The sequence below is a fragment of the Typha latifolia genome, chromosome 1 (genome assembly GCF_019914945.1).
Source record: "Typha latifolia isolate L0001 chromosome 1, TyphaL0001v2, whole genome shotgun sequence".
Classification (NCBI taxonomy): domain Eukaryota; kingdom Viridiplantae; phylum Streptophyta; class Magnoliopsida; order Poales; family Typhaceae; genus Typha; species Typha latifolia.
The window spans coordinates 22,152,814-22,180,785 of NC_133086.1; the positions used below are offsets into that span (position 1 = coordinate 22,152,814).

Consider the following 27,972-nt stretch of genomic DNA (forward strand, 5'->3'; position numbering starts at 1 on the left):
TCTAGTTAAAAAAGAGAGAGATCTTTTATATTATATTTACAGACTTTCAAATTTGTTTTTAGTGATATATTGACGAGTTTTTTTTACACAAATTAGTTATGTTGTAATTTATTTTTATACTCTGCAAATTTATTATCAAATGAGATCTAAAAATAGTAAACGAATCGATGTTTTATCACTAATAAAAATGTTCATCGTTTCAGTGCTTTATGTATATAAATTCTTTTAATTTAATCTTTCGAAAAAATTTATCTAATGATAAAAATGTTAAAGTGATTAGTATTTTTTAAAATACTGATTAATTTAATATTTTTGTTAGGACTATAGTAAATTAAACATCATTTCATAATAATTTGAGAGATAATCTATTTCGATAAATAAAAAATAAAAAATGTCTAGTTTGGTAAAAAAAAAAGTTTATATTGACTAGTTTTACTATGTAAAATCTCCAAAAAGCTCCCTTTCGCTAGTTATTCATTAGAATTTTAATTAAAAAAATAAAATAGGAGTGTAAGAGATCATTTTATTCTTATCTTAGAGGAAAAGAAAAGGATAAAATAAGGATAAAAATTATCGGTTGATTTTTTTTGTTAATATTGTGAAGAGAGAGAGAGAGAGAGAGAGAGAGAGAGAGAGATTTGACAATTTAAAAGATCAATGTATATCTGAAGAAAAAAAATGAGGAGGTGCCGGGTGTGTGTAAAAATTGGTAAGAGTTCATGAATCTTAGTATATTTTTATTTTTATTTTAAAAAAAAATTATCTTGGTAAATGGTAAGAGAAACCAAAAGAAGAATGCTTTTAGAGAGTATAAGTTCCTTATAAAATCTTCTTATGTTCTGGCCCTGTCTGAGAATTATAAGCAAGGCCCATCTTTTATAGTCATTAGGCATCATATAAGGGTAATGAGAGAGAGAGAGAGAGAGAGAGAGAGGCCCTATTGCAACTTGGACGAGGCCACGGACATCTAATTCTAATATTCTATTCGTATTTGCTTATAATTATACACTACTCTAGAGAGAACTACTAGATAAGATTATCCCAAGATGGTTAAACTAATAGAAACCAAACTGGTGCGATACACGTAGTTCTTAGGTTGTTTTCAAAGAAAGCACTTTTAGGAGAAGCATGTCAACCTGTATTCAGTTTCCCCTGCAACATGGATATATTCAAATTAATCTTTCTCTTTCTTCTTTCTTCTTTCTCAATAGAGTTAAAAGAGATAAATTAGGTCAGCTTAGTACTTTTCATCACTCTATAGTCTATACATACCAACAAAACGAAACGTATGGAAATCCACCGTTGCCCAGAGAAGATAACTTTCTCGCTTTTGTCTGGTCGTCGTTCTTGCGACTTTCGACTACGACTGCAAGTCTGCAACCCCGTCAATGATTAAATCTTTTTCTTTAATATTAGAAAATTGGTTATGAATCCGATTTTAACTTTTTGAACGATTACTCATTCTTGAATAGACTTTGATTTTAATCTGTGGAAATTATTGGTTGGTCTCTACGGTGGGTGGCACAATTGAATAGATCTTTTGACTCAGGGAGGAGAAGGTTGGTTTTTTAGAGTTCTGACTCGATATTTTGCTGTAGATGGTGCCCTGGTATAATGTGGCACAACTTTTATATACAACAGTGTGGGCGCCTCGTGAGACGCTGGAATATACCAAAGGGCTTTCAATTCAAAATATATGGATCGAATCTGACTCAATCCAGCTTGTTCATGCCCTTAACTCTAATAAGAGAAGTAAAACTTTAAAGAATATCTTCACTCACATTCATTATCTTCTCGGCACCTTTAACAAAATTGAGATATCTCCTATTTTTCGCAAATCGAATTAGACTGCTAACTGGTTGGCAACAAACTAGAAAGACGACTTCTTCTTCTCCTTCTTCTTCTTCTTTTGGGAAGGCTCAAAAATGCCTAAGCTAACCTCTATTTTGTACTGTGATGTCTCCAGAACTTTTTTGAGCGGATCACCTTCTATTATTATTAATGCAATCTTAATTATAACAAAAAAAAAGAATGGACTTTGTTTTTATTTTGTTTATATAAAACCTTTGAAATATCTAATGTATTAGTTATTTATTAAATTTTTTATGTTAACAAATATCACTATCGCTGTTATATGATCAATTTTAGGTTATAACTTGGGTGACAACGAGGCCTCTCTAGAAAAGATTAATTATTTGAAAACACTCGCTCTATACACAAAACAGTGATGTGTGACCCACTCGTCTTGAACATTTACAGTACTTCACGTGGAAAACAGACATTATGATCAGAATAATAATTAAATTATAAACTTGAAATTGGTAACATATGAAGATATTTTTTTTCGCATAAAAAGATAACTAAATGAAAAATACCTCGTTATCATAATTATAAATTTGAGGCGTGCAAACTTGTTATAATACAAACTCTATTAAATCTAAGATGATTAGTATAATCTAGTCCTTATTACTCTATTAAACTCTTGTCCTTATCAGTATAACAATAGAGTTTGGTGATCAAAGGGATAAAAATTATGATTAGTATAATTTAAATGATATCATCTAGTCCTTCTAATTTCATGAACAAAACTAAAAAAATCCTCACCAAACTCTAGCCTTTATGATTGTTCAAACTGAGTCAAACAGCTGTCTTCCACGGACCCACACAGCCTGCCATCCAGCTGTTCCTCTGCTACTGGCCTTCCATTTAATGTTATTCTCCCTTAAAAAAGCCCACCTCTAAACTTATATACATATATATATATATATATTATATATAAAGGGTGAAACAAAAATATTACCCATGATCGAGATCTCCAAAAGGCAACAAGAAGACAAAGCCACACAGACCAACCAGGAGGCGCCACGTTAGGCTTGCCACTCGTGTACTTCCTCGAACCCGCCGCACCAACTCCCACCTACAGCTATTAACCGCTTCCGCGTTACTTATTTACTACTACTAATTCCAAGTTATATTTCGTTTTTTTGGGGGGGTTCTACTAGTTTCCCCATCTCTCTCACGAGTGTAACAATTCCGCGTCTCCGCTTATATATAATTCCCAGTTCAAGAAATAGAAAGAAGGAAAGAAGAGAAAAGGCCGCACCTTTGCGTCGCGGCCATGGCGATTCTTTTTCTCTTTCTTCTCTTCGTCTTCTTCCCTTCGTCTTCCATGGGGGGAGCGAGTCACCCTCTTCCTCGCTTCGCCGAGGCGCCTCAATTCCGCAATGGAGAGGGATGCCCTAACCCCGCCATTAACGTCTGCGACCCCAATCTCGTCCACATCGCCATGACCCTCGACTCCCACTACCTCCGCGGCTCCATGGCCGCTGTCTTCTCCCTCCTCAAGCACGCCTCCTGCCCCGACTCCCTATTCTTCCACTTCGTCGCCTCAGACTCCGGCGACCTCTCGATCCCCGACCTTCGCCACGTCCTTTCCTCCTCCTTCCCCTCCCTCTCCTTCCAGATCTACCCCTTCAAAGAAACCCTCGTCTCCAACCTCATCTCCTCCTCCATTCGCGCCGCCCTCGAGAACCCCCTCAACTACGCCCGCAACTACCTCGCCGACCTCCTCCCCCCCTGCGTCTCCCGCGCCATCTACCTCGACTCCGACGTCCTCGCCGTCGACGACGTCCGCCGCCTCTGGTCCACCCGCCTCCCCGCCGCCGCCGTCATCGCCGCCCCCGAGTACTGCCACGCCAACTTCTCCCGCTACTTCACCCCCCTCTTCTGGTCCGACCCCTCCCTAGGGCTCCGCGTCTTCGAGGGCCGGCGCCGCCAGCCGTGCTACTTCAACACCGGCGTAATGGTGATCTCCCTCCGCCGATGGAGGATCGGAAACTACCGGCGCAGGATAGAGCAATGGATGTCGTCGCAAAAGGAGAAGCGGATCTACGAGTTGGGTTCGCTTCCCCCCTTCCTGCTAACATTCGCCGGGGAGGTGGAAGGCGTTGAGCATAGGTGGAACCAGCACGGCCTTGGGGGTGACAATATCGAAGGCAGCTGCCGGCCGCTCCATCCCGGGCACGTGAGTTTGATGCATTGGAGCGGGAAGGGGAAGCCGTGGGATCGGCTCGACCAGGGGAAACCCTGTCCTTTGGATCGCCTCTGGGCGCCCTACGATCTCTACATCCATCCCTCCGATTCCACTTCCAATTCTTCTCTCTGATCTTTTCTTGGTAGACTTACAAAGCCAAGACCATTTTTTTCTTCTTCTTCTCCTCTTTCTTAGAGGCCGGGATTTGTACAGCCAACCGCATTTGGCATCGATTTTTGATTTTGATTCGTTCTGTACATAAAGAGGGGGGAATTCGTTGCTTGATTTCTTTGTCGATAGAGAGATTTTGTTCATCTTAGTAGAGCCAACTAGAAGTTGGTGATTAGAATCAACTGGCATTCTTTCTAGCTATTTCCTGTATATCTCATCATATCATGGTGTTCTTTTTTTCTTTTATTTTTAATGGTGGGGAATCCAGTGATAGATTGATGCGTTATCTTTATGGTAGGAGTACTCTGGTGTATTGTGGACAGGCTGGAGCTGACATATGACACTCTGGGATGTCGAGATAATAGTAAAAGTAGCATTGTTTGAATCAATGCAGCAAGATGTGATGCATAGCGTTTTACTAGGATTTGTTCACACTATCTACTTCAGTTTTCAATTTGTCATTTGTGGACCTTTCAATTTTGGAACGTTGTATTCAACGGTCCTCTCGATTAGACGCTTTTACTCCTAAATATTTGATACAAAAATATATATATATATATATAATTAAGTTACAAAAAGTCCTGTAAAAGAGTGTTTGATTAATAATAATAATAATAATAATAATAATAATAATAATAATAATAATAATAGGTATTATCTTATATTATCATAATCATTTATTCTTTACTAAATATTTTTAAATTTTATCAAATATTTATACTTTTTATGAGAAAAATTATTATTAGTTACAGCATCAAACTTCTTCTTTTTTTTTCTCTTTTTCTTTTCTTTGTGTTGGCAAACAACTCTTTAATTTGATTGGAACAAGCAAATGTACCTTACAGTTATAATAGTACTGAATCCTGAGTAAATTTCCTTTTCCACCTAACAAAATTCGTGAATACATTACTTGCAATATATTTGTCATCCTTGTTGTCTTCTTCCCACAGGCTGGATGCAACCCATGTCTATCTTCATTCAATATAAAGTGGATATGGCCACTGATCCTCTGCAAGCATTGCAGCCGTCATAATTGCTCCTTCATATGGATAACTTACTTCACAATCAACAACCACATTCAATTATACTTACCATCCTCAACTGGGAACTGCATCAGTTACTCTGGAGAGTATACAAGGAGATAAAGGCTGTTACTACTTCAGATGTTCTTTTCCCATGAAGCCTAGAACTCTCAATAGTCTGATGAGCAACTAGCTATTTATTTTCCAATACATTGGTACCTGAATTAAGAAGCCTAGGCCATTCCTCTGTCTTCCTCCACTGTCTATTTGATGATCAAGTAGCTATAGCTTTCAATACGAATGAAGGTAGATATTTAGCTTAAATTTAGTAGTTCTAGGAAGTATATTTGTGGTAAAGAGTACATTGGTACAATAGCAGAGGATTAGCTCTTTCTGGTATGTATATAGTGCTTTGATAAACAAAAATTCATAATCTTAGTTATAGATTGATAAGACTCAGTCTGCTAAGCTATAATTGTGAAGCAAACTTAATGCCCCATGTATGGTATTTATGAACCTTGTCTTATTTTTTTGAAATCTAGATATGAGAGAAAGAATTATCTAACAATTATATAAGTTCATCATGGAGAGAGAAAGGAAAGTTCATCAGTACAACAGAGATTAATGATGTTGATGGACCACTTCTTCTTTCCTTTCCACACAAACACAACAAAGTGGCAGACTTAATAAGCATCACAAATAGAGGAGGTGAGGGAATCCAATGGTAGCTCTGATACAGGCTTGGGCCTAATAGGTATCATGTCCAGCAACAGCCCAAATCTTTTGGATTGATGAGAAAAGGAGATAATAAACAGTTTTAGAGTAATGAGCTTGAGATTATATGATTTTTTTTATTTGTGATTCGAGAGTTTGGAACCAAGACATGGTTTAGTTTAACAACTTCCATTGATATTGATACCATTCTTTTGAGCACTCCTGGATTGATGCATATAATATGAATTAGGACCAAATTGGAAGATTTATTTTTGTTTTAATTTTATTTTAGTGGAAGATGTATTGAAGCTATCTATATGAACAACTGAAAGAATTGTGTCCTGAATTCTTATCAATAACTATAAAATATTCAGTCTGCAGAGGATCTGCTCCACTTTTGAGAGCAGACAGACCTTTGACATGGTCTTAAACTAGTAGTTGCAATTTATTAGAATATAATACAACTTTTGCAAGTCAAAGGATGTATAATTAGAAGTAGCTCGATTCAGAAATCACAAGTTATGTATAAGGAAAATGATATTGAGATTGTTCAAACAGGCAAGCGTCCTTTTCTTCTGTTACAAGTCTTAGAACTTTTCATACTAAAACCATTAACATTTGTTCCTCTGATCTCTTATATATCCCTTGTGCCAAGTATAAGTTAACAGGTAACAATGTAGCAATATATCTTTTTAGAATCAACCGTCTAAATTGTATAGGGAAAATTATTTATATTCTTATTTGTGTTACTAGTTATATTCAAACTGAATTTATTAATTTTTTTATACTTTATAATACATAAAGATATGGCAAATATATTGTTACGAATCAGTATGATCCGATTTGTAGCGGTTAAGATTTAAATCTATACGGGATTTGGGAACCATAGGTGGAGGCACGGATTCCTAGGTATATGATTGAGGTGATGATGGAGTAGAATGGAGAGTAGTTGATGGAGGTGGCTCGGCAATCGATGATGGTGGTGGTAGTTTGACAGCATAGTTGAAAAAGATGCCAGGCAAAAGTCAATTAATCTTTCATTCTAACATATCTAAGATAGAAGCCATAAGATCCTATTTATAGAGATTAAATTAAAAAATTTAAAATAAATTTAAATAAATCAGTCTTTCTTATCTTCTCGGGTTAAGAATTTGGAGAAGTCGTGAATACAAAATTTGTAGATTTAGAGGTTAACTATTTTATCCAACTAGTTTAATATTATTGGATGTCTGTAAAATATTTTGCGAATATTTTTCCGAAATTACGCAGAGCTGGATTTAACTAATTAAATAAAATCCTAACCTATTAAGACTCTAACTAAATTAAATAACCAAATAAAATTAGACTCAATCCATTGAGCACAATCTCCCTTTGATGTGATCCGATTTAACCCAGTTCGCATCATATATATAATATTTATTATATTTGTATTATCTGTAATTCAATCAGTATTATTTTATATGTATGAAAAAGTTTATTTAATATTATATAACTTTGTATCTAGTATATCCAAATTCAAACTATAAATTAGTTATATATATAATAAAGAAATAATAATTATTGGAGGACGGAGTTAATTAGGTATGTGAGCGTAAATTGTAGTTTTTTTATTATTATTTAAATTAGGCGCCAACCTCACCTAGTTGCATGAAGTAACTAACATGAGACAATGATTTCGATTCTGCTAACTCGTTTGACCAAGTAAGCGTCTCAACAATTTCTCACAAGAAGAGTTATATTATCAATCTACTCGTTTTCGTACTAGTTGAATACTAATTCGTTGGAACAGGTAAGCCTCACGATGCTTTTACCAAAAGCCCCATGATTCTCTAGCTACGCTCCGTATCACGTGACGCAATAAAGCGAGGGCATTTCCGTCATAGAAGCTTATAATAAGAACGCAACGCATCACCCACCGTCTCCGTCTGCGAACAGAGCAACCACTCTCCTCTCTTAGTCCTGAGTCTCCTCCACTCCAATTTGAATCCGTCAAAATATACCCAAATCGAAACAAACAAATGGATCAAATCAAATAAAAGTATATACTGAAATCATCCAACCCTACCTTCTCTTCTTCTTCTTCTTCGTCGAAATCCCTAAAATTTATCGTTCAATTCTAATTTGTTCATGGCTTTCATCTTTAAGATACTGCCATGGCTATCGCTAGGGTTTCCTCTTGTTCTCTTCCTCCACTTCACTACTTGCTTCGCTCAAAGCAATATCCAGACCTTCTTCCCTTCCCAACCTTCTCCAGCTTTCACCAACCCTCCTCCTCCTCCTCCTTCTCCTCTTCCTTCTCCTATCTCGCAATCTCCTCCTCCGCTTCCTACTTCTCTTCCATCTCCATCTCCGTCCAAGAGAGGTGAAGTGACCAAGGCGGTGATCGCGACCGCGACGAGCAGCTTCGTGCTCTCCGCGCTCGTATTCCTCGCCCTCTACCGATGCTCCGCGCGGCGGAAGGAGGTGAAGTCACCGGAGAACCCTTACCGCTCCGATAACAAGAACATGCGGCTCGAGAGGCTGCGGTCGAGGGCTAGTCTGGCGGTTCGAGGCGTGATCGTGGATGACAATGGACTCGACGCGATCTATTGGAGGGAGTTTAATCGGGAGAGTAAGAAGAAGTGCCGGCACTGCGAGGAGGAGGAAGAAGAGGAGAGAGATGCGAGGCGGAGAAGGAGAAGGGAGAGGAAGGTTCAAGAGACGCCGTTTCTTCCGGTGGGATCGGTGAACTCGTCTTCGAGTGCTTTCCAGGAGTCGGCGGTGACAACATGGAGTTCGGTTTCGTCAATCTCGGCGTTCTCAAGCGACCCAGTGGTTAGGCCGGCTGCGCCATCGTCTCCGCTGCTTCCGCTCCCACCGGGGAGATCGAGTCCATTTCCACCGCCATTTAGTACTCCATCATCACCAACGTTGCCTCTGCCTCCTGGTCGATCAAGTCCGGCGCCGCCGCCGCCACCACAGCCGCCAGCTTTGGAGCAACCACTCGTAGCTGTTAACGCCGCGGCTCGTCCGCCTCCATCTCCACCGCTTCCTCCGCCACCTGGTCGACCAATTCCGGCAGCATCACAACCGCCAGCCCCGCCTCCGCCTCGGGGCCCGCCACCTCCTCCTCCTCCGCCTGGTCGGCCAAGTCCGGCAGCACCACAGCCACCTCGCGGCCCGCCACCTCCTCCTGCTCCGAAAGGGCCGCGCCCACAGTCATCGGCGCCGCCGCCTCCGCCGCGAGGGATCGGAACGCCGTCATCGTCGCGGCCACCGCACCCGGCGGCTGCGGAGGAGGGAGGGCAGAAGAAGCTGAAGCCACTGCATTGGGTTAAGGTGAATCCGGCGAACGCGGATCATTCAATAGTGTGGAATAAGATCACCGACGGCTCATTCAGGTACGCTGTGCTTAATTTTCTCTACGACAACATAATAGTAATAATAATAATAATCATACATCTTAGCTTTCTGCTATAATTATCACCGCTGGAATGAGCAATTAATGCTTCATTTATTGCCTTTTTGGAATGGATAGCTAAATTGATAATCGGGAGAATAGAATTGTCTGCGTTATAACTTGGATTCCAGTATTTAATCTTCAAACGTAAGCAATAGTATTAGAAAAAAGAAATAATAAAGAAAGATTTATAATATACTCCACTTGCTTCTCTTCAACAACCATTAAGAATTTAAGAAAGAATAAACAAGTTTGTCGATAAAGTAAATCGGAGTCTTCTCTTTCTATTTTATAGTTCATAAAAAGTTATATTCTGTATTATGAGATTAGGTAGTTTATATTGATGCAAGAATCTTCATAGGAATCATCCATATAAGTTCTATTTATGCCACAGGTACGACGAAGACAGGATCGAAGCCCTCTTCGGCACAGTGCCCGCCAACAACGGCAAAGACCCTAAATCCAACACCACCAATTCGGGCACCTCCGCCGCCGCCGCTCCCGCCCAGATCTGCCTCCTCGATCCCCGCAAATCCCAAAACATCGCCATCGTCCTCCGATCCATCTCCCTACCCCGCGACGCCATCCTCCACTCCATCCTCACCGCCCGCGGCCTCTCCACCGACACCCTCGACAAGCTCTCCCGCGTCGCACCTAACCACGACGAGCAGATCCTTATCACCTCCTTCTCCGGCGAGCCCTCCCTCCTCGCCGACGCCGAGTCCTTCCTTTTCCACCTCCTCCGCGCCGTCCCCTCCCCCTTCGCTCGCATCGACGCCATGCTCTTCCGCTCCAACTACCCCCTCGAGGCATCCCACCTCCGCACCTCCCTCCAAATCCTAGAGTCCGCCTGCGCCGACCTGAGAAATCGCAGCGGGCTCTTCCTCAAGCTTCTGGAAGCTGTGCTCAAGGCCGGGAACAGGATGAACGCCGGCACGGCGAGGGGGGACGCGAGGGCGTTCGACCTCTCGGCGCTCTGCAAGCTCTCCGACGTCAAGAGCACCGATGGCACGACCACTCTCCTCCACTTCGTCGTCCAGGAGGTCGTCCGATCCGAGGGCAAACGCTGCGTCATCAACCGCAACTACAGCCTCCGCAGGTCCGACAGCAACGCTAGCAGAAGCAGCAGAAGCGGCGGTGATTCCGGTAGGGAAGAGAGGGAGAAGGAGTACACCAAGCTCGGTCTCCCCTTGGTCGGCGGCCTCAGCGCCGAGCTCGACAGCGTGAAGAAGGCGGCGGCGGTCGACTACGACGCCCTCGTCAGCGCGTGCGCCGCACTCGAGCGGCGCGTCCCGGAGATCAAGCGGCTGCTGGACACGTGCGGGAGCGGAGACGGGTTCGAGAGGGAGATGAGGGGGTTCGTGCTCTCGGCGGAGGAGGAGATAACTGAGGTGAGAGAGGAGCAGATCCGGGTGTCGGAGTTGGTGAAGAGAACGACGGAGTACTACCAGCCGGGGGCGGCGAGGGACAAGGGAGCGCATCCACTGCAGCTGTTTATAATAGTGAGCGATTTCTTGAGGATGGTGGACCAGGCGTGCGTGGATATCGCGAGGAATCTACAGATGAAGAAGACGGCGGCGGCGAAGGAAGCGAATGGGAGAAGCGGGACGACGAGGATCGGGACAGAGTCGCCCGAAGGGTCGAGCAGTGCGAAGAGGATCATGGCGAGGTTCCCAAACTTGCCGCCGCATTTCTTGTCGGAGAATTCCAAGTCGGAGTCTAGTAGTGATGAGGAGGAATAGGAGAAGAAATTGGAGAAGATAGATTAGATAGATAGAAATATAGAGTTTTGGGTTGGGTGGGGTGATATATACAGTGTTAGATGTTGTATATTTGAGGTGTAGATGCTGCGGACAGGTTAAATTGATTATTCTTTTCAAATCTGTACAAAGAGAGAAGTTAGTAGAGTTGATAAATAGTTCAAGTATAGTTTGGATCGTATTCGTGTGATGCTGCAGAAGAACTCCATTATCTGCCGACATCAATGATCATGCATTTGTCGTGTACAGGGTGATGCTAACAATCAACTATATTAAGCATTGTTATTTTCTGCAGATAATTCATTGCTTACACCTTCTTGCTCTAAATTCATGTTACAATTGCTGCTTCTCGAGGTACACTAATGTAAAATCACCTGTTGGGCAGTGACGCAGCAAACTCCCACATATAGTTGCCCACATAACAAGCTTGTGGACCTTAATAATCGTTTAAGCATATATACTTGAATAATAATTTTGGAAGATGATAATAGGATTATTAACACGGAGTCTTCTGCACACCGAAAAAGAAAGATTAGACTTCAAAAAGAGCAGCCTCGAAAAAAAATGTCCACAACGATAACCCATACCCTCAGCAAGGGGAGTGACCTGGTTAAAATCGGAATCAGACAACTCAGCAGCATCGCCGTATCACTGGTGATCTATTTTGATTGCATTTATGGCTGATTCATCTGCAGTGGAGTTAAGACAACAGTCTTTAATCTGTGTAGTATTACTGCACGTCCTAATCAGCCATTTGGAGACCTTTAGAGGACACGAACCATTGTCAAAGTGAGTTATTGAAACCCATGCAGATAATATTTCTTGTATCTTAATTCTTAAATGCATATGGCCATAAATAATTTAAATATGGAAAAGAGAAAGGAACAATAATTGATAGTCAGCTTACCTTTAGGATGGCTGGCACATTCTGAGGCAACTTTTGTGTGCAGAAGTTTCACATCTGAAGAGAAACTGTACTACTAATTCACGCGATCAATTATATATACTTTTTTAGCAATTTACAATTTGCTACAGGAATTTCATCCGGTAAGCTCACTAATTGGTGCACGGTTCATAAAATTAGATGCAAGCAGTGCATTTTTCTGGAGAAGGGGGTCGATGTCAGGCAATTTTGGAATCTGGTGGAGCACAACATAAGAAAGGGTAAGTAGTGCAACATAAACGATATGCAGATTGCAGATGTAAATAGCATGCAAATGATAACAGATATGAGAAGCACAAATCAAAATAATCAACATGGCAGGTACTAAAGCTGAGTGTTGAACTGATGAGTGCTCTTTTTTCAAATCTCACATAACAATGTATATCTAAGGATGCCTCTTCAGTACCAACAATTTACTTTTTGGTCAGTGTGGCTGTTCATGTGACAGATTATGAAGTGACTGATCTATATTATACAGTTAAGAACAAGTTAAAATGGAAAACGATTGAAGTAAGTTCTGCAGAATATGCATATCTTAATCACAAATTCTAAATATCTTTCTCCTTTTAGAGCCAAACAAGTGACAAGTTTTGCGGTGCTTTTTACTTGACCATTTAATTTGCAAAATATTAAATCTCTAAACTCATATCTCTAATTTTTGACTGAGGGGAGCCAAATGGACATCAGAGTCACGTATTACTGGATCAAAGTAAAGTTTCCCTGACTTTACATTTACAATATCTGCAAACAGATAATTAAAATAAAGTTAACCAGAATTGTCGTGCGCTGGTATTCTAAGGCTGATGAGTATTAAGTTACTAGCATCAATCAAATACAGGTTAAAGTCTTACGAGATAGAAGTGGAATAGGTTAGACTGGAAAAGAGGAAAATAAGCTGTTGTAATTGCAACATAAGAATGTATTACAAAAGATGCATTAGAAGAAGATTGGGAATGATTTGACACGGGCATTTTGAAAGCCCAAGATTTGTGTTCAGATGTCTATAAGAGATAACACCTATGTAATAAAAGCCCAACATACCTTGAGTGAACAAACTACTACTGGTTCCTGTGATTACTTCTGTGCAAGTTTTTAAAAGATTCTAGGCGGTAGACGGGCGGACAAGTAAATATATAGCATCTAAGCGCTACTAGGGTGCCCAAAATTTAAGACAGTTAATTTAAAAAAAAAAACTAATTAGAGAACAAATTAAAATTAATACCTACAATCAAAACAATATACTAATGTATTCTTGTTCAAAACTATAGTAAGCTATTTGAATCCACCAAATATCAACATGTATAATAATTTTCAATTTTCAAAGTCAATCTACATATTAAAATATAAAATGAGATGTTAAAGTGGTCTCCTATAAGTGGAGCTTAGTCATATTTTATCTAAGACGGGAGCCTACACATTAAGGTAGAAGTTTTTTAAAATAATGCTTTTGTGTAAGCAACTTTTCAGGATGTAAAACAGAATAAAAAGATTTTTTAACACATACTTGTGCCAATAAATCAATTGTACGCCGTAGAAGGCGAGCTAAGTCTCCATCATCCATAGCGCAGTCCATCATTATCTCTCTCCAAGTCAAACCGGAGGCCCAAGCCTCAACCATTCCAGAAAACTGACTGTCTAGATTACAAGGTACCTTAAAAAGAGTAACATCAATAAATTTTAACGTCTAATAATTTAATAGCTATTCTGAAAGTAATCATAGTGAATACAGGTTGTTTCAATACTAACCTTTACCCTGTACTTGTCTTGGAGTTGTATCAGAGAATGTCTTTGCTCTTCCAAAAGATTTACAACATTAATTACAATAGCGGATGGATCATATATATAGCTGCAAGCATGCAACAGTCAGGTATAGTTCTGCACTCATAATAAGGGACATAAAAAGTGTCCTTTAAATTGTCAAATAACATTCAATGAGCCATTGCACAATATTTTTGAAGCATCACTAACAAAGCAATTATACTTTTGTAAAGAAATTTAAGGACATGTTGACAGTGCATTCATACTCTTTACTTCTCCAAGCCCTCTACATCTTTTAACACTTGTCATATACTCTGCCCTTACCATCTCTTGAGCTATTTACCTTTCTATATTTCTATAGTCTAATATAACCTATGACATGAACAACAGCCAATAATGTGAACAATGAGACAAAAGGCTTCTGAAACTGAAAGTTGAGTAAACACAAGCAAAGTGTCGAAAACATCAAGAGGAAAATGACCACGTTTATCTTAAATTAACAGGCTAAAACAATTTAATAAATATAATTAAAAAAACATTCCTGTGATTTCGATGATAATGTACCTAGAATTTTTCGAAGGCCGTAATTTAATTCCTTCAGAGACTAGACTTCCACATACTGCAGCAAGTTGTGCTGGTTTTAGATCTAGCAGGATCTTATTCCTAAGAACCATGGCAAGCCAGAGTTCATTTTCCCCTCGGATAGCTGCTGCTGTTTCACCCAAAGGATATATAACATGGGTGTTGATATCTAATGCTCGGGCATCCTGTATTACTTTGCTGATCTGATGCAGAAAATAGAAAAAGGAAATTTTAGAAATGACAAACTAAGTAATACAAACATCGCAAATGATAAGACCAACTGTTAGAATATTAAGCATAAAAATTGCACACCCCTAACAACTTAAGTTTTTAGAATAGCAAGTGAATTAACAAGGTATTAAAATAGAGGCTCTAAATTCAGATCCTATCAAACTCATCTGTTATTTAGAAATATAAAATATCCACCTATTTAAGTTGAGTCCACTTCTTACGTCTATCAAAATGTCTTAAGCTTAGAACTAAGACAACGTTAAAATATAACACATAACAATCACTATTCTCGAACAACTTAGCCTTTAGAGTAGCTGATGAGTTAACAACGATAACACATCCTGATGCATGCACCCGCATATAGGTATACACACACATATATATATCTAGTACACTGTATTTACTCTGCATAAATGTGCATACTGGCATTACTCTATACAGTTTGTAATTTAGAAGTCAAAATACAGCATTGATGAAGGATTCACTATAAATAAACAAACACCACGTAGGAAGATGCAGCCAAAATTTGTTAATGAAATATTGTAGTGTATTTTGCTACATGAATATAGATATAGATATCAAAGGAACAGTCAAGACAAGAGAAAGATATACCTGAAGAAACTCTTTCCAACCAGTTGGTTCAATTTGACCTATTCGTCTAGTTAAGCGACGAGATCTAGCATTTAAGCGTTCAATCTTTTCCTTTTTGAAATTTCTCATATCAATGATCTTTTTGAACTCTTTAAATCCTTTACTACTTGTGATCTTTTTTTTCAAACGTGAAACCTTCCTCCTCTGCTCCTTGTAACATTCTACAGCACCTTGATACTCTTGAGACAAATGTCTCACCTGAAGATAAGAATGAGAATAATAGTTATAAATTAAGTGCATGCCTAGATTTGTGAAACAACTAATCTGAGTCTCAAGTAGTGGTTGCCGGTTGCCAAGTTTTTGATAAACACTTAAGCTAAGTTCAACAAATATCAACATAAACAGAAAGCAAGTGATTATTCAATAACAGGTCAGCAAAACATTGGCATTCAGTTACTAGCAGAAAAATAGAGATTACACTATCCAATGATGAACAAAAAAGCTAAAACTAAAATTATTCATTTATTGACATGTTGCACTATTGTCTGTCTGAGACTCCTGAAATCTATTCTCTTGCTGCAATGATGCCAGGCAGATTAACAGGAAGATAGACCAACATTTAACAATATGTGTAACTTTAGGGAAAATATTCTAAATAATGAAAAGTAATCCACCTTGGAGCATCTCAAAGTTTTTGTAAACTTTAATTGATCAGCTAATATATTATCAGTTAATCAGAGTAAATATAACAAATCACTATTAAGGAGGAGCTGTCAATCAGATATAGACCTCATCATCTTCTGAAAGGCTACTCAGAACTGGAACATTAAGACTCCATGACCAAGTATCAAGAGAACCTTCCATGCACCATAAGGGCCCAAATTCAGATTCTGCAAGCTTTTCCCACTGCAACTCTTCCTTCTTGAGGAGCTCCTTCAAAGTTTCTTTAGGTGGTGGATCACCCTCAACTAAAGAGATGGTGGGCAAACCTGTCTTGTATATCATCTTTACCCATTTCTCAGTAAAGAGATACCAGGAGTTGTCTGAACTTAATGCCACATAATAAGATAGTTTGCTATCATCCTTTGCATCTCCAGAATCAGACCCCAGTTTATCAGGAACAGGAGCTTCTATGTCAACCTGCACTTGCCATGCTAATGAATTAAGATTGGCCTAATGGAATACAGAGAGACAAAAGCATACACAAATGAAAACATTAACAATTCTTACTGAGAAAATCTTTTACTTGGAGAACAAATAAAATAGAAACAGAGATCTTGATGTCAAAAAGCTAGCAGCATAATATGAAGATTGAACTCCAAGAGCCATATCTAATCAAATATAACACCAAAAATGTGGCAATCTCTTATACCCAATATAAATATTGGATGAAAAGAAACTAATACATGCTTTCATTCTAATAACTGCATGAGAAAAGTTTAAAATTTCAAATTTATAGAAATTTCTCTTATGAGGCTTCTGATAATCAGATGAGCAAAACCAAATGCATACTACTAAAATAATACTAACCTTCTATCACTCACCATATTCATGATACTTGGAGCAGAAAAGGAGTTAAGCTTTCCAATGAGGACAGCAGGAACAATGTGCTGAACTGCTTCCTTATCCTTGTATTGCAAACACATGAATGGAAGGTGATCACTTTCAAACTCTTCCAGCAGTGGTCTCCATGCAGCCATTCTCTTAACTTCCATCATTCGTCTAAGTTCATTCCGCAGTCGCTTCTCTGCCTGAAGAAAATTGCATATGCAGTCACAATTGTCACTTAACAATCCAAACTGCATTTGATTCTAAAGATGAACTATTGTACGTGTCTAACAGAAAATATAGATCATTTCATAAGTTATCAAACTCTGGAGAGAGGACATTAGTGAACTCCAAAAAAGTGAAGCTAGAGAATATAAAGGAACAAAGTCAATAAGATTATTAATGTTAATAAACAAAAAAAAATTTAAAATAAAATGAGAATACTGACATAAATAAAAGCCATCTTTTGCTTCTTTCAGGATTAAGATAAACTTTAAATGATTTGGCATTAAAAAAGAACAAAGAACAAAAATATGAACATGTAATAGGAAAAGAGGAGACCAAAGCAGAAGCTATTTCTTTCTTCTGGACTTACTGAAATCAGTTTCCATTAACATGAAATAACATTACAATCCTCAAATGAAGCAGTTAAAAGTATCTCAGTGTGTGCAATGTATTCAAAAGTAGTGGTAAATAGAATTTTCAGACAAATGCAGTACAAGAACAATAAAGTTTAGCATGTATACTACGAGAAATTTAACGACAGTAGACAATTAAATCTTCAAATAATTGCCATACTCCATTTATCTGCATATAGCAGTTAGAAAATGGAAGGAGAAGAAAAGGTTACCCTTAATTCCTCTTGTAGAATAGAAATCTCAGAATAGTCCTTCTCTGATAAATGCTCTCGACATTTTCTTTCAACATATTCATCCGTAATTTCTAAAGAAAGCAATTCAACTTCATGTTCTATTCTTTTAAGCTCTTCTTTCGCAGCAAGCATGACACTACTACCAACATAATTTCCAAAACTTTGCTCCACTAGTTTTCGAGCTTCTTCTAAAGTTCGTCCTGAATGAACAGCTTTTGCGCCATCCGGTTCCTTTAACTTGTGAGTAAGTTTTGAACCCTGAGGAGCATAGAACAAGATTTTACATGAAAACAAACATATAGGGCAGGTATATTAACAGAAAAGTTGTTAATATGTTACATACAGCAAGGAGATTCAAAACCATCCCATATGAAGCCGTGAACTGTGAAACAAGGGGTTCAAGTCCAGCAAATAGAAGCTCACAGCATTCTTCAGCTCCTTCATAGGGAGTCTGAAGTAGCACAGCATGACCAACTTTATCAATGCCTCTTCTTCCAGCACGCCCTGCCATTTGGAATAGCTCGTTTGGGCTCAAAGCTGTGCGCCCTGCTTCAGCTCTCTTGCTAAGAGAAGAAATTACAGCTGTCCTAGCTGGCATATTGATCCCAGCAGCAAGCGTTTCAGTTGCAAAGACAACTTTAACAAGCCCTCGCTGAAATAATTCTTCAATAAATGACTTCCAAAGTGGTAAGCAACCAGCATGATGTGCAGCAACCCCCCGCAAGATGCCTTTCACAGCGACTTCTCTGACAGCATCAGGATACTGCATGCGGAACCTCCTAAATTCTAGTTCAACTTCACCAGCTTCAATTTCATCTAAAAGCTTGAAATCCTCAAGATACTGAACAGCAGCATCACATCCTCTTCTGCTGAATATGAACCAAATAGCTGGAAGCATATCCTTTTTCCTAAGCTGAAACAGAGTATCCCGTATTTGAGGAACCTGAGGTAAAGGTACACCGAACAAGACCATATCACTGATTTGTTTGCTTACATACATTTCCAGCGTACGTGGGAATAAAAATGCCAAAAAGGAAAACATTAAACAAAAAAATAAGATTAAACCTGTGAGCGGCGTATAGTGTTCATGTCATTCTTTGACAATGGTGTCTGTCTTGATAAACTAACAATGTTATTATAATCTTCGTCGACTTTAGCCATTCTACCCTTCCTTTTTCTCTTCTCCTTGTATGATTCAGTTCTTAAAGAAGCAAATTGCAAGTGATCAAGTGACAACTTCCTATATCAACACAAATAAACAATTAAAAAACCATTTATAAACTGATTTACGGCTGTGAATCTATGATACTTATTGACACGACAAATATGACTGGTGTACTGCTTAGCATAGTGTAGATCCCTCGGGTCAAATCTCATGTGAACAGAACACATATATCTTTTTCAAAAGGAACGAAGAGAAGTACAACCCTTCAGTTCCTCATTGTGCAAATCTGGAACTTGAAAAAAATAAGAGATTGAAAAGGCAGCGAACTGATTAGAAGATGACACTTTGTATGAGCACATTAGATCAGAGAAACCAAATATAAGGCCACAAAATTCTAGAGAAAAACTTTTTTAAGCATCTGTTGCAACTTTAAACACTTTTGAGGTCCAGAGGAAATGAAAAAATAATCAACACAGAGATGAAATATGAAATAAAATTAAGGAACAAACTCACAATGGACAATGCAGGTTCACCTAAAATAAAATATTAAAAATAGATGGTAGTACAACGGTAACAGTAATACACCAATGTACTGGAAGGGAGAATGGAAACCACCTATTCATTTTTGCACCCTTTTCATCAAGAAGTGGCGATATATGATTCTTCATTGAAAAGTGCCAAGTCAGTGGGACTGGCCGTTTAGTGGATGTTACCAACTCTGTTTTACCATGAATCTGAAAAATCAAATTACAGAGAGACGAAAGTGAGACTCTTTTATACAAGTACAATGTAAATCAACCAAGGAAATAAACTACAATGAACAAACATTGAACAAGAGTGGACCAGTAGAATATGGATACAAATCAGATACTTCTTTTCAAACCAAAAGAAAGATCAAGGTGGCTCGGAAACTTTTGGGTACATCTTGGATGTTTTGATTAGGTTTCTTTTTCATTCACTAATGGAGGCTAGCCACCATTATTTGCTTATGAAGGCACTACTAATGAAGGCAAGAGCTCCAATAAGGTTTAGTTGAATACCATTCAATGTTACATTGTAATTGTACCAAGTTATCTTAGCAAGACCATATGTGCAAAAAAGAGTGTTAAAATATGGCATTTATGATGTCTAGCCACTATGCAGTTTGACAGTGTCAGAGTGCACATATCACTATTTATCCTTGATTTCACACTGGGAAGATTGATTTCTGGCTTCTTCTATGTTAGCATGTGGATTGTCAGCATCTCTAAGGCTTACTGACAGCTCTAAATCATCAATCAGAAGTCTTAAGGAGAGAACAAAATAACAGAAAATGGTCTCTGAATGTTTGATGACAATTTAAACTAAGCAAAAGAAGCAATTATTTTAAAACCATTTTCCTACATGACTAATGATTAGTGAATGTAGAAAGAGGTATTTTGAGGTCAGAGAAATCAAGAGGTGGAGAGCCATATATCTTTGACTGAGTGGATTGGCTTTTGTGTTGTGTATAAGTGCAAATTGCTTCTGGCACAAACAAGAAAGCATGAATAGCAGCTTATTCTTGAGCTAGAGTATGTACCAATTCTGATATTCTATTTATTATAGATAACTCAAATTTACCTGCCCTATCCAGCCAGCCAACTCATCAGGATTTGCAACTGTTGCAGAAAGACATATAAGCTGAACTTCCTTTGGGCAGTAAATGACCTATAAAGAAAATTATATTAAAATAGCTGGTATGCCAACAACTGTTAATATGGAAATTAGGAAAACATACTATCTCTTCCCAAACTGTGCCTCGAGATATGTCACTAAGGTAGTGTACTTCATCCAAAACGATCACATCAACATCAAACAACCTACTCTCAGAAGAAATCATGCCGATGCTGCAAAGAGAAATGGAAGAGATCATACATGTGTAAGAGATCATACATGAGATAATAAAGGATCAACAGAATTGCAATAAACTCAAAATAAAAACTATCTTCTAGATAGACTTAATAATTTACTGGTGGTGTCCATTGCAGTGCAACCACAGCAGTCCTACAGGAGTACAGGGTAGAAAGAAACCTCAACAGCCTACCTTTGGTACAGCATGTTGCGCAAAATCTCTGTAGTCATAATTAGTATTCGAGCATCTTTGTTAACTGCAGAATCTCCGGTTAAAAGGCCAACATTATGATCACCAAACGTCCTTCTGAAATAGTTGTGGAACTAGAAGAATTAGTAGAATAGTAGTTACAACTTACAAAATCTAAAGTGTGAAACCAATTAAATGTATTGATCACTTAATTGTCACAATGAGCTTTTTATCAGCTCACAATTGCCACATTCTTTGGACACTAATAACTGGAAAGTTAGTCGAAAGATGCATAATTAGCACTAACATATGGAAAAGAGGGAATCCTATATAAAGTGTTTGTAACTCCTAAGGGGGAAAGAGAATCTACAATCTACTCTATTCCGAAAATGTTCTCTCTCAATATTTATATGCCCTGCTTCCTACAATATTACAGGAAGCAGGGCAGTACACATGACCTAGGACGCTCAGACTAGTTCGTGTGACTGATCAAGTGCAGATAATAATCGTGCACATCTCCAACCTGACACCTAGAAAGTACACATACAGTGGAAAAGTCGTGAAGTATAGGCCTTATTAATGAAGATACATACCGAAAATCACGGAATTTCTGATTGGACAAAGCCTTCAAGGGGGTTGTGTATAAAAGCCTTCTTTGTCTAGCAACCATAGCAACTGCTGCAGCTTCTGCGATTAATGTCTTCCCACTGCTTGTTGGTGCAGAAACTACGACAGAAGAGCCTCTTAAAAATGCTTGGATAGCTAAGCGCTGCAGAAAAAAATATAAAAGCTTTTGCCTTGAAATATAAAAGAGACAGTATCTGAAAAAAGAGTTTGCTTGTAAGTTACCTTAATAGTAAAGAACAATCTACTGGACTCGTGTACTGCTATTTTATTTGCACATGACAAGTTAAACAATCCAGTCACAACTTCCATCTCAGACAGGATTTAAGTCCAGATATATGCCAGTTGACATTTATCTAAACAAAGTGTGTGCCAAGATAACACCAATCCATTATACATCTTGATGTTGTGTTAGAAGATATAACAATGCCTTTTCGCATCATAATCTGATCTGTTTTTCTATGATTACTCCAACTTTCCTCTGATCTCTACATCTCCACTTGTAAAATCTTTCAAAATCCTTTGATAACAAAGCGGGGAACTAAAATTCTAAGCATGTGAAGATGAAACAAAGGTCCTATATTCAGCATTCTGCCCTTAGTGTAAACAAAATCACTTTTGAGCATTTTGACAAGCATATTAAGATCGTTCTTCCCGCGAACCCCAGGTGAATAACATTGAACAGCAATTATACACACTAATAAATGCACAAACTACTGCAGATCCTTGTTCCAAGAAAATGTTACCTGGAATTTATCTACGGGGAAATCATAAATCCCGGCGAGCTCTACGTAATCGATGATTTCTTCGCCAAACTCCTTCACTTCTGCCACCAGTTTCTCAACACTCTGCCGTTTGTTCTCCTCAGTGCGAGGAGAAGGGCCTGCGCCCTCCAACTGCGTGGTCTCTCCTACCCTTTCTTCTTCCTCCTCCTCTTCTAACGCATCGATCAAGAAACCGCCATCGTCGTACTCCGCCGCCGCCTCTTCATCGTCGTCATCATCTTCCTCTTCTTGTTCCTCCTCCTCATCCTCCTCCTCCTCCTCCTCGGTGTCGGAGAACTGCCCCTTCGTCGGGTACGCGGCGTTAAGGGGGTCGCGAGAGAGGCGGACGAGAGAAAGCCTCGGTTTAAGAAGATTTAGTGGTCTGTGATGGCGAAACCCTAGTTCTTGGAAGAACCGGCGGGAGATGGGGAGCGGGAAGAGGGATGGGATATGGAGGGCGGAAGAAGAAGAAGAAAAAGAAGAAGAAGAGGGCGGAGCGAGAGAGTGCATGAGGGGGAACCGGGGAAGTGGTAAGGAAGAAAGCGCTAGGAAGTTAAAAGAAGATGTGGATATAATAATCTTTATTCAACTTCGGATATCCTTATATACAACGGTCAGTTACTTGACCAATGATTTCAATTCACGGACAATAAATATCTTATCCTGCAATTTAGTAAAAACGAAACGTTATTACATTCTATACTTATTTTCATATATACTCATATTTTTAGACTCGTGGGCAATCCACATTGGCTATGTTTTGATAATAATAAGATTGATCTCTTAAAATTTTTATAAAATAATAATTTTTAATATTTCTAATTTAGATATAAATTTTTATAATAAAACATATATAATTTATATAAAAAAAAATGTGCACAGTAAAATTAATGGAGATTTTTCCAATGTGGTATGTTGTATCGAAGGAAAAGTATTTGAGATAGAGTAGAGTCGAGTGTTCGATTCATATTTCATCAACTATAATCTTAGATGATTTTCTTAGCCCACTAGCAACCTAGGTTCCACGCCATTCAAATGATACAATGCTAGGATAATATAAGATTTAGAAAACTCCTACTATTATGTGCAAGTTGATGGAGTATTTTTCAGTTTTTGAGTCAAGAAACCTTCACCTATGCTAGAGCCAATATAACTCCATCAAAGCGGGAGTCGGCGAATCAAGTGCTAGTAGAAGTCGTTACTCAAAGTCTTCGGAAATTTGCATTGGTGTTTTCGGTCCCCACTCTCCCAAATGGAGGTAGACCATTTTGGATTGCCATCAGCGGTCGCTTGCGGCCATGGTTGGTAGGAAGAAGTGGAAAGCCTTATTGAGCATTTTATAATTTCAGAAGGGCGAGGAGGGCAATCCAAAGCTAGAGAAAGAAGGGCAGTAGATGATATGCAAAGGGGCAGGGCAAGATTCTTATTGTCTATAATTCAATATGATAATTTTTTATTAATTTAGAGTTGTACGAGTTGATTCAGTAAGATAATTAAATCACAATCACGGTTATCTTAAAACAATCGCCATATACTGAGGTAGCAAGCAATTTGATTGATATGGTACAACTTAGTATAGTAATCCAATATAATTAATATTTGGAATCAAGCATGATAACGATATTTAAATAACCAACTTTTTGCTAGTTGAGCACTCTTTTTAACCGGTCATAACTGGTAATTAAAAAAAATAGAAAGTGCAATATATAATAATTTCTCGTACTAAACCTTAGTACTACTGAAATAAATGTATCAATAATATAACTGTTTTTCTAATATTCCAAGAGCATAGGTTCAATATAAGATCCAAGGTAATTTTCTAGGCAGGAATCTAAAAAAAGGAAGCTGCGAAGAAGAAAGCTCGGCTTGTCACACAAGGGGCTATTAAGAGCATAGACTTAGATGAAGAGTGTTAAAAAGCTGTTGTTATTTTTGTTGTTGACTTCTGATGGCTAATTACTTGATTATGTAGTAATGTTACTATAGATATATGATGTTATGTTCTTGTTAGTAGTCCAGGTGTGGAATGCAAACAAGAGTGATTTTTTGTGGGATTTTTTTTTTTTCTTTCGGAACCATGTAGTTCATCTGCTGGCTTTGTTACATACGAACTTTGTAAGGGTAATATGTGTTGCAGGTTACTTTTAAGTTTCTAATAAAACAGGGGCTACGGTCTGATTTGTTAAAAAAAATACCTACCGAAGATTTTGTTTTTGGTTTTATAATATTATAAATTTAGAATTAGTTGTTAATAAGTTTTGATAAGTACCGTTTCATCTGGGATGAAAGCAATCATAATATTATCCATTCACCAGACGCTTCAAATTACGAATCCATTTACCAAACAACACTCGTAGCAATTTACCAACCACGATGATAGCAAGGGATGGACTTTTCAACCTATATCTCATCATATATATATATATATGATTAAAAAAGAAGATGCTAAGCTAATTAAAATTTAATTAATAAATGTTCGGAGGCGTTGGAGAGAGAGATATTTTTACCATTTGCTAAAAGGTACCTCTTGTCCTCCACTCGTTACTTTCCCAAGATTTCCCATTCTATACCTCAGCATACGTGTCAAGCTTCTAACCAACACGTGCTAATCGAGATACCACAGATCAGGCGGCCGAGATCATTTTGGTGACCGTACGATGAACTTACCATATATGCCCACCATGATTCCCTTCTTTTGGCCAGGAGATCCAGTAATTAGATACGCAATATAGGGGTAGTTTAGGAATGTAGACCGTATAAAAGTCGAGCCATGGGTGCTCTTCTTTCCCTATGCTTGCTGGAAAATTTTGAAGAGTCGAAACCGAAAAGAGGCGAAATCTTTCTGTTATCCGTTTCCTTCGCTCGGTCGCTCGCTGCCTTTCTAGGGTTTCTTTTTTGGTTCTTCTTCTTCGACGAGAGAGGAGAGAGAAAGAGAGAGGGGGGGGGGACGACGACGACGAAGACGAAGACGAGATGGGTTACGACGCCATGGCTAACAACGCCTCGGCCCCTGCGTTGATCGCGAGGGATCTCGCAAAGAAGAAGAGGGTAAGTGACGCCAATCGCTCGTCGTCTCGCTGTAGGATCTTGTCGGATCGATTTGTTTACTCCTCTCCTTTGCTTGATCTTTAGGGCAACCGCTCGGCAAAATTGAAGCAATGCAAGCTCGATGCCCGCCGCGAGCAGTGGCTCTCTCAAGGTCTGTGTGGTTTTCTCGATTGATTTCGGTTTTGGATTCGGAATTTTAGAGAGTGTTGGGCGATTTGATGTGTTCCTGTTTGAATTGACGTTTCTTGAGATTTGATCTGCTTTATTTGGAGCAGTCAAGAGTCCTAAGGATGGGAAGAGCGCGGGAACGGACGGGGGTTCTCCGACCGTTACATCTCCATCTCCTCATCCTCCCCTCCCTCGCGCTGGGAAGGGAAATTTGGAGGTCAGGCGGCGAGAAGAGGAGAGAGACCGGGACGACGCGGGCCTCCTCCAAGAGATGAGCGACTTGGATTCTCCAACCCAGAGCCCGACCTCGAGCGCCTCTGGCAACGCGTCACAGAAGGGTTGCCTGAACAATATCTCAAGCAGCGGGAGCAGCGCGGAATCCAGTTCGAGAAGCGTCAGCGATGCGGAAGAGGAGCCGGATGGGAGGGAGGAAGAAAATGGGGTGTTGGATGATTGGGAAGCAGTGGCCGACGCATTGTCCACAGGCGACGACCACAGCCGTGAGGATCCGGATCCTGCGGCAGCAGTTGCTGATCCCATGCCTTCCGTTGGCGCAACGCATGCCCCTTCATGCTCTGCTGCCAAAAAAAGTGAGCCTGTCCGTACCAACCCTAGAGCTTGGAGGCCGGACGATGCGTTCCGCCCTCAGAGCTTGCCTAGCATCTCGAAGCAGAGAAGCTTTCCGGCAAGCATGGAGCGGCAATGGGGAGGAGGGGTGAGCCAAAAGGGCATTTTATCCCTACCTTCTTCGTGCCCCATCTGCTATGAGGATCTGGACCCTACTGACTCGAGCTTCCTCCCCTGCTCGTGTGGCTTCCGCCTCTGTCTCTTCTGCCACAAGCGGATTCTAGAGGCAGATGGGCGTTGCCCTGGATGCAGAAAGCAGTATGATGCTGTGCCTGGAGGGGGTATGGATGTTAATGGAGGAGGGGTCCCTATATTACCTTTGCGGCTCGCCCGTTCTTGTAGCATGAGTTCTAGATATTGAAAACAAGGGAGGCTTTTCTAGTTATATTAATCCTAGTTTGTCTCATGCAGGATATATTATCTGTGTCCAAGTGCTGAACAAGTTTTGTTTTTCCCCTAAAAAGTAATGTCATTATGTGAATATATGAATAGGATCTAAAGCTCTATAGAATGGCTTTTGGGAGCTTGTGTGTGCGTCTGGAAGTCTTACTTTCATGTTATGTGGTGCATATGTCGCCGGAGAGGACATTTTCTTGTTAATATGTTGGAGATTATAATTTATAAATGCTACTTATATTAAGTTGGTGAATATTTGCATCTTTCCTACTTCTTTTACATAGTTCTTTCATTTTTGCAGAGATGCTTGATAGAATCCTATTTCAATTAGCCGGTAAATTCACCATTGTTGCACTATTTGATTGCATACTGCTCTATTGGTTGTTTTTTTATTAAAATACATAATCTATTGGCATTTTGCTTTTCTGATATTTCCTTACCTTATTATGGCATCATGCAGAAGACCTTGTTTCTTCATGCCACAGCAGAGATAATATTCTTCAGATACACATTTCTCTTCATAATATTTCTTTTCTTTCTGTTATATCTTTTATAATCTTGGCCTCTTATCCAATTTTCCTTTGATTTTGATCGCATGTGTGCCAGCGATCAACTTTTTGGTCTACTTAAGACAGTTTATGAATAAGGAAGAAGATTACTGTTGCTATTGGAGGTAAGGACACTTCATCTATTCACTTATTGACAATTATAGAAGTTGGTCACTGGTATGAAGTTAATTTATTGTTCTTTACGAAGTGGAAGTAGATGCTTTTATCTATGTGCAATAGGTTATATTATAACCGAAAACTCTTGTAGCATTGTGACTCAAAGCCTGCATGAATTATAGATTAAGTTTGGAAATGTGACATAGCATATGCTTGTCCCAGATTAAAACAGGGAACAGGAACTGAAGGAAGAGTCCTGAGGTTAAAAGTATTGCTGTTTATGGTATTGTAAGTTAGGTTTTTATGTTAGTTCTTACTGTTCTCTAAATATGAACTTGCCGAGTTTTTTAACTAGTATTCATAATGTTGTCCATTATATTTTTTTTTTTGTTGCAGTGGACTATCTGTTAGGTTAACCACAGAGTATTTAAAATCACCATGATTTAAAGAAGTTCTTATGGTTAGTTGCTGTTAAAATCAGGCTAAGGCTACCCATAATTCTGATTATTGGTTTGGTTCAGACGACCACTAACTGTTAGAAAGCTTAAGCAGTTTAAAATGGGATAACTTGATAAGCTTATGAACTTAGTACCGGTTGAAATCCCGAGTTCAAAGTAGACTAGAGTTGCAATTATGGAACAAGAATCAATCAAGTGAAGAACTTTAAGAATAATTACTTAGATGATCAAGTTTTAAATGTTCCAATTTATCTCTTTACAGCATGAAGTGATAAAACAACACTTTAGTCCTTGTGAGGCTGAAGGGTATCAATCGGGTTAATTAAGAAACC

The 27,972-nt window shown here is 39.1% G+C and overlaps 4 protein-coding genes across 8 annotated transcripts; 3 read left to right on the forward strand and 1 right to left on the reverse strand.

Moving 5' to 3' along the window:
• Positions 1–2,963: 2,963 nt before the first annotated feature.
• Positions 2,964–4,405, forward strand: LOC140802733 (probable galacturonosyltransferase-like 9). The gene has a single exon (XM_073158313.1). The coding sequence runs from the start codon at positions 3,119–3,121 to the stop codon at positions 4,163–4,165; it is 1,047 nt and encodes a 348-aa protein (XP_073014414.1). The 5' UTR covers positions 2,964–3,118; the 3' UTR covers positions 4,166–4,405.
• Positions 4,406–7,861: 3,456 nt separating this feature from the next.
• On the forward strand, positions 7,862–11,438 carry LOC140802732 (formin-like protein 4). The gene is made up of 2 exons (XM_073158312.1): positions 7,862–9,320; positions 9,774–11,438. The coding sequence occupies exons 1-2, from the start codon at positions 8,068–8,070 to the stop codon at positions 11,119–11,121; spliced, it is 2,601 nt and encodes an 866-aa protein (XP_073014413.1). The 5' UTR covers positions 7,862–8,067; the 3' UTR covers positions 11,122–11,438.
• Positions 11,391–22,848, reverse strand: LOC140802730 (DExH-box ATP-dependent RNA helicase DExH15 chloroplastic). Of its 5 annotated transcripts, none has more exons than XM_073158309.1 (18): positions 22,261–22,848; positions 21,484–21,659; positions 20,894–21,007; positions 20,588–20,696; positions 20,431–20,517; positions 19,444–19,562; positions 18,729–18,903; positions 18,007–18,606; positions 17,643–17,921; positions 16,789–16,995; positions 16,034–16,384; positions 15,266–15,502; positions 14,405–14,625; positions 13,829–13,928; positions 13,587–13,733; positions 12,047–12,278; positions 11,746–11,901; positions 11,391–11,650 (listed from the first exon to the last, which is right to left on the reverse strand). In XM_073158309.1, exons 1-16 carry the CDS (start codon positions 22,786–22,788, stop codon positions 12,180–12,182), a joined length of 3,549 nt encoding a protein of 1,182 aa, XP_073014410.1. In that variant the 5' UTR covers positions 22,789–22,848; the 3' UTR covers positions 11,391–11,650; positions 11,746–11,901; positions 12,047–12,179. The 5 variants fall into 5 exon arrangements, with proteins under 5 accessions (XP_073014410.1, XP_073014409.1, XP_073014411.1 ...); XM_073158308.1 differs by having other exon boundaries at positions 11,727–11,901; XM_073158310.1 differs by having other exon boundaries at positions 11,391–11,828.
• A 2,213-nt stretch (positions 22,849–25,061) lies between these two features.
• On the forward strand, positions 25,062–26,770 carry LOC140792998 (uncharacterized). The gene is made up of 3 exons (XM_073144299.1): positions 25,062–25,326; positions 25,411–25,477; positions 25,602–26,770. Exons 1-3 carry the CDS (start codon positions 25,252–25,254, stop codon positions 26,480–26,482), a joined length of 1,023 nt encoding a protein of 340 aa, XP_073000400.1. The 5' UTR covers positions 25,062–25,251; the 3' UTR covers positions 26,483–26,770.
• The last annotated feature ends 1,202 nt before the right edge of the window (positions 26,771–27,972 follow it).

Coding starts and splice junctions, on each gene's coding strand:
- LOC140802733 (XM_073158313.1), top strand. CDS start 3,119: ATGGCGATTCTTTTTCTCTTTCTTCTCTTCGTCTTCTTCCCTTCGTCT.
- LOC140802732 (XM_073158312.1), top strand. CDS start 8,068: ATGGCTTTCATCTTTAAGATACTGCCATGGCTATCGCTAGGGTTTCCT. Junction 9,321..9,773: donor ATCACCGACGGCTCATTCAG/GTACGCTGTGCT, acceptor TTTATGCCACAG/GTACGACGAAGACAGGATCG.
- LOC140802730 (XM_073158310.1), bottom strand. CDS start 22,788: ATGCACTCTCTCGCTCCGCCCTCTTCTTCTTCTTTTTCTTCTTCTTCT. Junction 16,996..17,642: donor TTCTACAAGAGGAATTAAGG/GTAACCTTTTCT, acceptor AATTTTCTTCAG/GCAGAGAAGCGACTGCGGAA. Junction 14,626..15,265: donor GTTGGAAAGAGTTTCTTCAG/GTATATCTTTCT, acceptor TTTCTGCATCAG/ATCAGCAAAGTAATACAGGA.
- LOC140792998 (XM_073144299.1), top strand. CDS start 25,252: ATGGGTTACGACGCCATGGCTAACAACGCCTCGGCCCCTGCGTTGATC. Junction 25,327..25,410: donor ATCTCGCAAAGAAGAAGAGG/GTAAGTGACGCC, acceptor CTTGATCTTTAG/GGCAACCGCTCGGCAAAATT. Junction 25,478..25,601: donor CGAGCAGTGGCTCTCTCAAG/GTCTGTGTGGTT, acceptor TATTTGGAGCAG/TCAAGAGTCCTAAGGATGGG.